The sequence below is a fragment of the Aptenodytes forsteri genome, unplaced genomic scaffold (assembly GCF_000699145.1).
Source record: "Aptenodytes forsteri isolate BGI_AS27 unplaced genomic scaffold, ASM69914v1 Scaffold93, whole genome shotgun sequence".
Taxonomy (NCBI): domain Eukaryota; kingdom Metazoa; phylum Chordata; class Aves; order Sphenisciformes; family Spheniscidae; genus Aptenodytes; species Aptenodytes forsteri.
This window is the reverse complement of record NW_008794665.1, coordinates 9,788,663-9,801,413: the sequence shown is the minus strand read 5'-3', so window position 1 is coordinate 9,801,413 and position 12,751 is coordinate 9,788,663. Positions and strand designations below refer to the sequence as shown.

At 44.9% G+C, this 12,751-nt stretch overlaps 1 protein-coding gene across 1 annotated transcript in view; it reads right to left on the bottom strand.

The window, feature by feature from the left end:
• Window positions 1–97: 97 nt before the first annotated feature.
• Window positions 98–12,751, bottom strand: part of HGSNAT (heparan-alpha-glucosaminide N-acetyltransferase) — a 13,303-nt gene continuing 649 nt past the window's right edge. Inside the window, exons 2-17 of the mRNA XM_009273643.1 lie at window positions 12,381–12,520; window positions 11,762–11,883; window positions 10,722–10,791; window positions 9,996–10,065; window positions 8,781–8,887; window positions 8,232–8,308; window positions 7,571–7,601; window positions 6,475–6,635; window positions 5,884–5,999; window positions 5,063–5,184; window positions 4,333–4,459; window positions 4,107–4,193; window positions 2,832–2,909; window positions 2,647–2,717; window positions 2,399–2,511; window positions 98–1,362 (exon numbers count right to left, since the gene is read on the bottom strand). Of these exons, the coding sequence (XP_009271918.1) occupies window positions 1,181–1,362; window positions 2,399–2,511; window positions 2,647–2,717; window positions 2,832–2,909; window positions 4,107–4,193; window positions 4,333–4,459; window positions 5,063–5,184; window positions 5,884–5,999; window positions 6,475–6,635; window positions 7,571–7,601; window positions 8,232–8,308; window positions 8,781–8,887; window positions 9,996–10,065; window positions 10,722–10,791; window positions 11,762–11,883; window positions 12,381–12,520 (1,674 nt within the window). The 3' untranslated portion in view covers window positions 98–1,180. The remainder of the gene's footprint in view (window positions 1,363–2,398; window positions 2,512–2,646; window positions 2,718–2,831; window positions 2,910–4,106; window positions 4,194–4,332; window positions 4,460–5,062; window positions 5,185–5,883; window positions 6,000–6,474; window positions 6,636–7,570; window positions 7,602–8,231; window positions 8,309–8,780; window positions 8,888–9,995; window positions 10,066–10,721; window positions 10,792–11,761; window positions 11,884–12,380; window positions 12,521–12,751) is intronic.

Here is a 12,751-nt window from a genome sequence, read left to right as displayed (position 1 = left end):
ATGTCCTATTTGTTTTGGGCTTTTTTCCATAGCATTATACTAAGGTGTGCGTCTTAGTTCTTTCCGTCTTTATACATACACAGAGAACATAGCAGGGTATTTCAGGCTTTTTATTAGCACTAGTTTGGAAATCACAGCATGAGTGAATTTCCTGAGTTTCCAAAAACTATTATCTTACATTGAATTGGTCTGCTATCTCTTCCTTTTTGGCTCAATTCTACCTGTATTGCTGGTTTTCAGATTCAGGGCCCTTACATAAACCCATTTATAAAGAGGATTGCTTTGATCGAACTTTGGCAATATCCAAGTGATTATACAAAGTCAATAGGAACTGGAGTGTAGCACGTGAAACTCGGACCTCATCCATGCTAGAGATATGTAACACAAAGGCCCAGAACATGCACAGACGGGCTGCTAAACCTGTAGCAGCAGCATGCTGATGAATAAGCCAATAGAAGAGATCTTTGTCAGCAGGCTTCAGCAGGATCCTAAACCTAAGGTTTTGATCCAAGACCAAATTAGAAGAACACAATGAAGAATGATCGGTTGAGGCACCACTTTCTGCAGCACACTGTAGCACACAAGTGCCCCTGAGCTTTCCCAGACAGTCACTGCACTGCCGACTCAAGTGCAGGGCTGAGGATGCTGCCAGTGCTCCCAAGTCAAAAAGATGGCCAAGGTAAATGTGTGCCAGTAGCCAGCGTGGTGCAGGCATGCAGTAGGTGCCAAGGGTATATACAAACCCCAGACCACATGAGTTAGGGGATGCCTTGTCAGATGCGACGACTGTTACCACACTCCCATTCTGATAACCCCTTGCAGTCACCACCCAGATCCCTTGCAGTTCCTTTTGCAAGCACCATCAGGCTGTCTTTAACTGCCCAACTATTGCAGTATGTTCAGTTTCTCTATATGAAGGAGGGAGATCAGTAAAATATTTACAAAATACAGAAAACAGGAAGAGAGCAACTGCAGCAGACTAGTAAGTTTTTGCTAAATAGGAAATTACTGTCCCTTAAGTCACATAAAAGTCTTGATGACAACTTCCATGGCACTGTAAACTTGAACTAGTATCCCTTTTTAGTAATAGAGCCTAGCATGAGTGGCAATATTTCAGGCTAATCCACTTTATGTGCTTGTCCCATCAGAATCTAGGCCTGCTACACCTTGACCACCTCTATCAGATTTTCCAGAATATCCTTCTCTTGTAAAGTAAATATGATATTATGACCCAAAGAGTTGTTGCAGTGAGGTTTTGAGTCAGATGCTCTGCGTGGGATTGACTGTCTTGCATCTTCCACTTAAAAGGGAAATAGTTTTCAAACACTTCGTGTCCAATGTAGACCAGGATTGAGTTCATTCCTGAAAGTAAGCACAGGTCATACCATCTGAAAGAGCAGGTAAGAGCTTGCTTCAGAGTAAGCAGGCAGAGGCATGCCAGGCTTATGAAACGGAGTGGCACCGAGACAACAACAGCTAATCACAACAGCTTATATTACTTGCCCCAAAGATGCTACACACAGGTGTTTTCAAATACAGTCTGAGGGGTTCTCTCCCCCAAAATGTTTATTGAAAAGAAATACAGACAACCTATATGCTAAATTGAAAATATAACCAAATCAATATCCTGCAATTTTATTGACAAGGAGAATAATCACAGTTATTGTCTTCAGGGTGGGCAAGGGCCAACCTATTTGGTCAGATCTATTGCCTTTACAAACAAATGCTGACTGCTCTTCAAAGCTCTGGGATTTCTGGTAGGAGATACGATACCATGCTGTCACCCTACCCATCTTCCTGTCCAGACACCAGACACCAAAGCTGCTGAAAGGTTCCCTCTGCTGTGGGTTTGCATTCTGTACTCAGATGTTTGTCAAGAGCCCAGTGTGGTTAAAACCACAGTGGGATGCTTTGGGAGACAGGCTTATCTAAAAACACAGAGACAGAACCTACACAGCTGCCCAGGGGACTTCGTCTTCCACATCTTCAGAAGTGGTATTACTCTGCTGACAGGCCTTTGAGTTTCCCATTAGGTTACCCAAGTCTCAGCAGTCCTTTCCAAAACCAACTACGAACCAGCTGTGGTATTTTGCTTGCTACTAGGCAGCTGTTCCCTGGGACCTTAACTCGAGACCAAACTGAGAATGGTCATTTGGCAATAGCAGCTTCCAGCCCTCATTTAAGGACTTGAAAGTCCCTCTCTCCTAAACATCTGGTCCCAAGTGTCCCAGTTCTACGCAAAGATTCAACTCGAGTTAATTATTCTGGCGTCCTTCAGGTTACCTCATTCTAAATCCCAACTCTATTTAAAGACGAGGGAAGCGCAGAAAACATAAAAGGATAGTATCAGTGCAGAAAGAATTGGAAGGAATACGTTTCCAGCCGTGATTTTACTGACCTGGGTAGAAAAATGGAGCACCCGACCACAGTCTCTTGACATCCACAAGGTAATATATCAGCAATAAGAGGATGAAGGCAAAGCAGCTCATGGTTGTCACATACGATATTGACCTACACACATTTTCAGTAGAAAGATTATTTAGAGAACTATGTGATACAGATCTCAATATAAGAAAAGTAAAACATTCTCCAAGGTAAAATAGTACCTTAACAAAATCATACTAAAAGTCGTATCTCTTTGCTTACCATAAGTTCTTGTTTATGGGAATAAACCCTTCTTCTTTAGAACATTTTGTCAAGATAGCAGAAATAACTCCCTGAAATAGAAAGTTGCTAAAGTTTATATAACCACTGCAACATGTTTCAGAAAAACTAAGTTTGCGTTGCATAAAAATACATCTATTAAAAAGCTACATAACTATCTGACTTACCATTACTATGCTCCATATGAAGAACCGACTCATAATTTGTTTGTGCTGGTCTTTGTAGAACAAGATAATTTTTCCTGCCTAATACAAAAGGAATACAAAAAATGAATTAATGCCCATAAATGTAACTACACTTCAAGAGCCAGATATATTTGCCACCGGCTACCTGTGCTAAGACGGAGAACACAAATAGGATTTATATCAGCTAAGTGGCCGAAAGGCTCAGAATGGGAACTTTTTGCAAAGAATGGACACAGATGGGGAAAATAAGTAAATGCAACCCACTCAGCAACAGAGCTGCACCTTTTCTCCCTTCCCTACTACGTTAACACTGAAGAAGGGGACGAGCAACTTTGCTAGGTTAACGCAATGTGACTTGAGCTCCATGTCCCTCAGCAAGGATTGCACGAAGGAACAATGCCACATTCACTCCCCAGCAAGCCCCAACAGCTTCTCCACAGTGCCACGTCTCACCCTGGCCTGCTCGGAGCACACGCTCCTTTTCACGCACACTAAGAAATGTGTCCCGATGACTCATTCCTCAGTGTCACACTTCTGTTCCAAGCTCTGCCCCGCAGAGATTCCCGATCAATTTTTACCCAGTGCTACATGCAGTAACATTCCTTTCCCAGCACAGGAGTTTCAGTTTGGTTAACGGCTGCTGCACAGACAGAAAAGCCAGCAATGACCAACTAGAACTGCATCAAAAACCAACATGATATCCTATTTTAAACACAGTGGTGAGCTGTGAGCTTTTGATGTTGGTGACACTAATGTGAACCCCTGCCTCCCTCGTGTCTGGAAAGGTGAGCACACCCATAGCACCTATGAAAGATGGCTAACACTGCATGTCAAGCAGAAAATTAGCAACGGGGAACATGTACAGCTGTGACCTTTAAAACCGTATGTTTAAAATGAAGCTGTGAAGTCTATGCGTCTCTTGGCCCTATTTTCCAACATGCAGAGCCAGCCTACTCCCAGCATAAGCCCAACCTTAAAACAAGCAAAGGAAGTTTCCGGGTGGATATTTTGCAAACTTCTTGTGTCCATCCCTTACAAAAACTGAGAAAAAGTCTTGGTTTATCTAATGCAAGCTACTGCCAGGTTAGATTCCACTTCTCTGACACTCACCTCAGGCTAAGTCAGCCTGAAAGCATTGCTCTGGAAAAGGTTTTATTAGAACCAGTCTCAGCCTTAAAGAAACTAAGTTGCCTCCCCACTTCCAAGATTCCTTTAAATCTTCCCATTATAGCACACAGCCAGAAAGTAGAGAGGTACCTGCAGTCCCAGAAATGCCATAAAAATGGTATTTATGGTCCCCAGAATCCCTTCAGGATCATATGGCATCGTTGTTTGGTAAATCACCTTACAGAGAAAACAGTTGTTACAGGGCACCTGAGCAACCAATCTCCTTTCTCCTCCATCCCCCTGCATGTATCATTCCCAAGCCCCTCCTGACAGCTATGTTCAGTGCTCTTCATACTGCAAACCAAAAGCTACTTACACTTGAAGAGGGATGCTGATATATATGCTTTTCTCCAAGAAGCAAACGATCAATGTAACCAGCCGCTCCTCCAGTGCAGTTGGGATAGTTTCCAAAGTCTCCAATGCCCCCAGGACCAAGATAGCCCCTAGGACAGAAGCAAACAGGTTATGGCACAAAGTTTTGGTACTCTCCACCTGAATAGTAGCCGGTCCACTGGCCCAGCACAGTAAATGCTCGATGTTTTCCCTGGCCAGAGGCACACAGTGAAACACAGGTCCTACATGACAGCTGGCTGGTAGCCACCCTGTTTTGATCATCGCAATGCCATGAGCAGCTGGGTCATGAGGGGACAGGCAGTATCGGGAGCCTAAAGCAACGCCTCAGTTCAGCCCTGGCTACCCAGCCAGCTGCTCCACCTGCTCTGCAGGTGCTGTCCCTTTAAAGGGGCAAAGATAGGGACAGGGATGACATTGCGATGATCATATATCACTGCACACAGACCTCAGGGAGATTTTAATCCTCTTCTTCAGACAGAAAGGAACAACAATGTCACCTTTATAACACCAGGTACTTTAGCATCAAAGTAAAGAAAGTTTCTTCACATGATGAATGCTTCCCTTAACCCCGCCAGCCTAAAAGCTCTCCTCTTCATTCCTTCCCTATAGCTAATAAAATGTATGTTCTACTCAGTAGAAGAAAAACAATCATCTGGTGCCCCACAGAAAGCAGTCTGAGTGCACAGTCTTACCTGGGACAACCTGGCACTGGTAACAAAAAGGTCAAGCAGAGCCAAATCACTTCTAACATCAGAATGAGAATCCACTGTGGCCAGTAGGGGAGAATATCCTGCAGAGCAGGACATGGCATCTCCTGCATGAGATGGAGGGAGGTGGGTATTAGCTGGCAAGTAAAAACCATGCCCTTGGGGACATCCTGTACTTCCTGGCAGGCAGTCCCCCAGATACAAGAGGGAGCTGTTGTCATTACAAAACTGCGTTCTACCAATAGACCTTTCATCTTCATGAACAATTTCCAGACACTTAGTTACTTGGGGGAGGGGGAGAAACAAAACAAAACAAAAGCCCACAATGTTTTTTAGCTTGGAAAATGTCAAAAGGAATTTTGATTCATGAGTAGAACAAAAGCCTTTTGGGAAAACAGACTCCAGAAAGGCCAAAAAGCAGTATTACTTTCCCCTGCTGTGAAAAAACACTGCCAAAATTAACCGGACAAAACACAGGCCACAGGACTCAGCATAGAGATGCCTGTCCCTTGGGTCCCTTGGCGGTGGAAAGTCATCAAAAGTGCCTGGGAATGCCTGCTTCTAAGCACCATCTGAATGGATCGGTGAAATCCTAAAATACAGCAAAGCTAGATGTGAAAAAATGCAGACTGGGACGCTGAAGGGTGCATGTTCCCCAAAATTTTTGCCAGGTCACACTGCACTACACATGAGGTAAGATGCTACATGTTTTCTCATCATTTCTCATGTGTTCTTTGTGCCCAAACAAGAGCAAAAGCTCCCAAACCCTACTCCAGTATCACTTGTCATCTCCCCACATAACTCACCAAGGTCCCACTCTCAGTCCCAGCTCTTGTAAATAGGAGTTCGAGAGCAGCAACCACCAGGTACGTGAATCCCAGCCTCTGGAGCACCCCAGGAATACGCAGATTATCCCAGGACACTGAAAAACGTGCAAGCAATGTGGAAGAGGAGCAAACATGGGCTCTTTTGTAAATATGAAAGCTACCCTTCTCCAGGGAGAGCTGAGACCCACTGCACTTGCAGGTACAAGGGACACCTACACTCTGCCACCTCACTTTCTGTAAATCATAACCCCGGGAAAGTCACCGCTAAGCTGATAAACAGTGGTTGGCACAGGGGTGCAGGTACAAGGGACACCTACACTCTGCCACCTCACTTTCTGTAAATCATAACTCCGGGAAAGTCACCGCTAAGCTGATAAACAGTGGTCGGCACAGGGGTCAAACAGAGAATTGCATCAGTGCAGAACTGAACAGCACTCTACAGGATACCATCAAACTGCCCCCATGCGACCGGTCGGTACAGCAAGGTTGACACTGTTTTCTCAACAGCCCAGCCAAGGAGGCAGGAATGACAGTTGCAGAAATACAAGGAAGAGAGCAAGTTCCACTCACATGGTCCAAGGCAGTAATTGGGATTCACAACTATGATTCCCAGCAGGATTAGCAGAAAACTCCTCCAGAGGATCTTCCCAAGCACCTTCCGCTTGGAACTTCCCCATCTCAGCATGGAGCTCAGTGACAGCGATATCGATGTCCCCATAATGAACACAAACCTGGAGAACAGAGCGGATGGGAAATGGAGCTGACAGATGTCTCATCACACATGTGCGTGACAGCAAACACTAAAGCTAACAGAGTAGCCTGCATTGGCCCAACAGAAATGCATCCATTGAGTGAAATTGGACAACTTTATTTCCTCTGATTGCTAGGAATTCCCAGACAACTGAGCTTGCACTATGGGACCTTTCCACCTCTTTCCGTGGTCAGTTGAGGCAATAAAGTTCAGGGAAGTAATTGCATTCTTGCAATTGGATTTCTGCAGCAATACATATGCCACCAAAAAATTCCACTACCCAAAATTAAATTACCATCTTCAGAGCAGTAAAACACAAGCTGCAAATCTATGATTCAAATTCAGAACTGACCCACTCCTCCCCTCTAGATTAGGTTCACAGTCAAAGTCCAGCTCCCATCTCCAAGAGTAACCACAACCGGTCTGTATTTTAGAGAAGCATGCTAGGGGCAGATGGGATAATTGCTTCCCCATAAGACCATTCTCTGGTTGTATAGAGATTAGCTTAATCCAAAATTCCCTTGGCTATTTTATCTCTGGATACACATCAGTCCAGCTTTGAATCTTGCCAGATTGACCGCCTTCAGCACAGTAGCATGGCAATGAGCTCCCCAGGGATACTGCACTTCCACTGGCAGGGAATCCTGCCGCCCGGGCGGTCGACCCCTGCGCCCCCCGCTGACATTGTGTGGGGGGAGGAAGGAGGATGCGGGGCAGCCAAAAGCACTTAGTTCTTCTACTGGTTCATAAGAATGATGCTGTTATCTGGAGGGGCAGATTCCTATCAACCGTTTAACACAAAGTCTCCCCTCCAAATACATTTCCACATGGAGGCTAGGTGCACACAATGTTCTCCCTGCAACCCTTAACATAAAGAATCACTTGACACAAGAACTATTCCTCAGGAAGACTTACCATGGAAACACCAGATCTGCCACTGTTAATCCTACAGAGAAATACGAAGGAACACGTTATTTACCTCAAACCCTCCCTACATTTTAACAACATTACTGTTGAGTTTCCAGAGGAATTGCAGGCTGCTTGCCATTATTTGATGCCCCAAAATCTAAAACATGTTATAAACAAAACTTACAAAGAGCTAATCATCTTGCTTCACTGCTTTTACCATTCTTCAAAAATAGGGTCAGAACTGATTGCTGTGTCTTGGGAAAGATTTCAGGGATTGGATCCTTGCTATTCTCCACTAGGGCAGCATGATGCCCGACCCCTTCCCCATCAGCTTGCCAATCAAGGCATTATGTTCGTACAGCATTGAGCACCATCAGCTTGACTGTGGTCATTAAACAACACAGAAAAGTTAAAGATATGAACCTGTGTCAAAAATGAAAAGGTTACACACAGACTGTGATCTGAAACCATCCCGTCACTGTGTGACAAGCAGGACTATACACTGCTTTGCCCATATACCTAACAGGCCAGATACCCTGCTGAGGCAAACTGGCACAGCGTCCCAGCCTTCAGCTGAGCAACAGATAGCTGCAGCAGCTGCAATGCTAACCATATCTAGATACTGCTGCAGTTAAAACCCAGATTAACTGTCTCAATTGTACTTTACCGTTCCAACTCTCATGTTTGAAGAACCAGTATTTTCCTCCTCCATAGTTAACAAACACCATAATTATAAGAGAGAGCCTAGAAAGACAACAAAAAAACCACACACAAAGTATCACATGTCGATGAAATACATATGTATGAACACACAGTTAATGTTTACCCCCATTAAAACATTTCTAACTGTGAGATCTGGTTTATTTTATTTTTGAAGCAAGATTATGTACAAGGTTTCCAGCGCTGCCAACCAGGAAGCAGCGTTTCAAAGATCATGGGTGGCGGTGAACCAAAGTAAGCTCCTTCACATAGCGTTTTCGCACTGAACATATGTTGTTCTTTTCCACCCTCTGCCACAACGTTAATGTTTCCTCAAACTAGATCAACTGCAAAGCGTTTCGGAAAATCCAATAATTAAAACCTTGATTATCTTCCAAGTAAAACAGACCCCCTTGAACCATCCATCTGCTATATATTTCCATACACTGTCAAACCGCCATTAGAAAAATCTCATTCCCCTTGGAGGAGCTGCTTTTGAGCAAGGTCTTATGCTCACCCTCGGAACGTGTCCAGGGAACGCAGCCGCTGCCGAGAGGCTGTGCTCCACAAACGCGGGGTGGGATCACCGCTAACGGAGTCTGTTGTGTTCGGGGACCCGAGCTCCTTTGGGAACAAACCAGACACACAAAGGGCAAGTCAGCAGCTGCATCAGCTGCCCAAGGAAAAGAGGTCAGCAAACTGCAAACTTTCACATACTGTGTTTGTCTTTGTTCTCCCCATCTTCCTCTTCCTTTTGTTTCCCCACTTGTTACTTCTAGCCCCTTCATGGCTCCACCATACTGCAATAATATTTGCAGATGCTCCACACTCCACCTTTGACCAGGGTGGAAACAACAATGCAGTGAAAAGAGCCTGTGTTTGAGACTCATGAGAGTTGGGTCCAGTCCAAATCAGCCACAGACTTGCCGTCACTGTGAGTGCTGCTTTACAACAAAGCTGAGCAGATCCAGCTGCTGACTCTCAAACAGGATCCATCCCATCCCATCAGCACTTCTCTGACACCACAGAGAGACTGTTTAGTGAGCTAAACCAGCACAAAATGAATCCTTTTCAATGCAGGAGTAGCTTACTTCCCATTGAGTTCCCTAAATCACTGATCAGCCCCAGTGACAGCATAAAGAAGCAGACATCGCTGTAACACAGCTATGGAGATGAACAACTGCAAGAATTGCTGCAGAGCTCTGCTCCCAAGTCTTTTGATTCTAGACAGGTTTGGACCCCCTAGATGTGAAGCCCAGACTGTGATGATCTATCTATATTCTAGTACAAAACATGGCTCACACAGAAACACCAGCTCTAGGGCTGCCAGAGAAATCTTGACTTAAGTGTAGATCCTGCTAAAATTCCTACTGTGCTGGAAGCAGACATGAAAGCTGGCATTTCTTCCCTTCCCTTACATTGTCTATGTCAGAAGAGGACAGTATTTTCACTGACACATTTGCTTCAACGGAACTAAAAACGGCACAGAGCCGTATGTTCAAGACTTGCAAGAGCTCTACTGGGAATCCACTAAACTTGCGTGGAAACCCAGTCTAGCACTTTCCATTGACATAAAATTGCCTGTCTGACATCAATACAAGATTTGCCAAGGGGAACATGCACAAAGGGAAGATGATTAGTAATAAACAAGTCCCCAGATGTCCAGATAGTGTGTGTTCCTCAGAGATGAAAACACTACAGAATGCAAATTAAAGATACGGTGGTCACTCACAGAATTAATCAGACGATCAGTTTCTCTGGGGTTCAGTTTCTTGTAAACCCAGTTTCTGACTGGATCAATTCTGAAAATTAGTAACAGTTTAAAACACAAAACAAAACAAGAAGTACTTTATGACAACTTCATCTTAATATCAACTATTTAGCAGCATAAATCAAAAGTTGGGACAGTCCCTATTTCTGTTTTCCCAGCTCACATATGTAATATTGAGATTCAGCCAGTACCTGGGACCTCAGTGAAGTCCAGCTATGTACTTACACTGCCACAAGCTCAGGTTCAGGGGCTTTATTCTCAAGTTGTTTATAGGCACGGATGATTCACGTCATTCAGTACACGGGATGGAAGGCTGCATATGCTACACACGCTTAGGTCCCACTGACTTGTATTGCCAATTCAGGGCTAGAGCCAGGAACAAGTCACGGGAGGGTAAGGCAGGGTGTGTGTGAGCTTACAGTGGACGTCACCTGCTCTGCAGTAACCGCTCTACACACAAGCTAACAAGGCTGCAAGATGTCCCTCAAGGGAAATCGTATCACTCTGTATTTATTACCATATGGACAGCTACCACAGCTTAACTTGTACGTGGCAACCTGATAACAGGATGTGATCTGCAAGCAGGGCCACAGTGGGACTCTGAAGCACTACCACACTATGCCGCATGTTTTTAAACTGGTGGCCCCACTTCATGTGTGAGGAGGTATTACAATACTGTTCACTTACTTCATAAAAAGGCGCCCGACAATCAGGATAGCAAGGATCCCCATGTAAACCAGGAAAGCAAAGAGAATAGCTACATGAAAGAGGAAGAACACAACTCTGTAAATGATCTAACAAAAACATTCAGCAGCCTGGGCTTGTCCAAGTGTGACACAAACATGACAAAAAGCCCAACCCACCAATCATCACACCACCTTCTCCATGCAATACATATCCCCAGCCTGAGTCCCAGAGAAAAAAAAAAAACAGAACACAACCCCAAAACAACCCAAAACAAAAGCAAGCTAGTTTCAAAGTGCAGCTCAGTGACTGCACATCTCGGCATAAAAAAGGCAAAATAAAACTGCACTGCATCACAAGGCAATGGTGAGAAAAGAGTCGATGTGCTATACGTTCTGAAGAAGAAACTAGAGATTTAGAAACAGTCTCAACATGAAGAAGACAGGGGAGAGGGTAATACACCAAGTTTGCAAGCATGGAGAATTTTTCTTTACAGCTGGAAAACTGGAAGGACTGAGGAATAACCTAATGTAAAGGAAAAGAATGGAAGAGATGTAGACGAGAGTTTGAAACAGCCCTGGAAAAGAGATGAACAAAAAAGCAAGAGCTGAGGTTTAAAATTAAAAGCGCAACAACAAACAAAAATCCAAACGCTGTATGAATTGTTTTTTTCGTTGTGAGAGAAGCAAGATAGAGGGAAGAAGAGGGACGATTCTGTGTACATACGTAAAACATGCAGGGAAACAGGAACTAACTACAAAAATAGCTCCCTCCAGACACATACCCACTGACTTTTCTGGGCTAATCCCTGCTGCAAATAGGTTGTGGTCATACAGTATATCATGTGAAGAGGCCTGATCTTGGTCAGGGCCTCAAGACGGGTGTATAAAACATAAGGAGGTAAGATGCTGAGGGAGAAGAGGAGGAAGCCCATGACACATCTTCAGCACAGCACAAGTGGCTGCACAGGCTTTTTAGGAAGTTGGTTCTGCTGGGAGACATGCAAGTTGTAGAATGAAAGGGGAAAACAGAGCATTACATACGGAGGTAGCTGTTGATAGGGCCTTCATTGATGACTAGGTCACAAGAAACAGTTTTGGTGCTTGTACTTAGGGTCTTTACCACAAGGGAATAATTGCCAAACTCTCCAAAATGATACTGAATCCTGCAAAGGATAAAGGAAACGAAACTTGCTGAGCCATCACTGCTACGTGCAGGTACCACAGCAGCATTTGGGGGGCTGTAAGCCTGAATGCTTGTAGGAAAGGCAAGCTGAAAACTTGGCCTAACAGCGTGATCTAGCAAGGAGCTTCCTGGCTCTGCCTTTGCCAAGCATTACCCTCCCCTAGCTCAACATAGATGCATTACCACACATGTGCTGCCTACTACATCACCTGTCTTCTTGAACTACAGCCTCTCTGCAAGACACACCAGGCACTTGCACATGCTGGCTCAACGCATACCATTTCAGCTCCTGCTTGCACCTAAATCCTTTCAGCACAATTACAATGTACGCCACAGTTACAGCAGCGGGGGAAGGACTGAACTCTAGGTCTAAACAGTCAGGAAAAAGGAGGTAATAAATAGGCACACAGCTTTAAGAAAAAAAACCCAAATATAGGATGGAGCTATCCAGGTGTTCTCTGGGGCTGGGCCACATACTTGCAGAGCTCTCTGTCACCCACAGAGCCATTGAGCAAAAGGGTGAGTGGATGCTGGGTATCAACCATTACCGCCGCCGTGCCTGGTTTTCTCAGGCTCCCGTTGCTGGGTGGGACGAACACCAGGAACTCATACAAGCACTGTGGAAGAAGAGAGGGAAGGGAGCTCATTAGTGCCAAAGGAGAAAGGGGGTCCTGCTTCGCATAGCGGCAAAGGAAAAGACAAGGGAAGATGCCCAGGGGCTGGGAGCAGCTCCCGCTGCGGGGCTTCCCGGCGTGCCACTCGAAGGTAAAACCAAAGCGAAGCAATCTTAACAAAGCCATGGGGAGACGCCAGAAAAGCCAAGCTGCCCCGCCGAGGGCCGGCGCAGA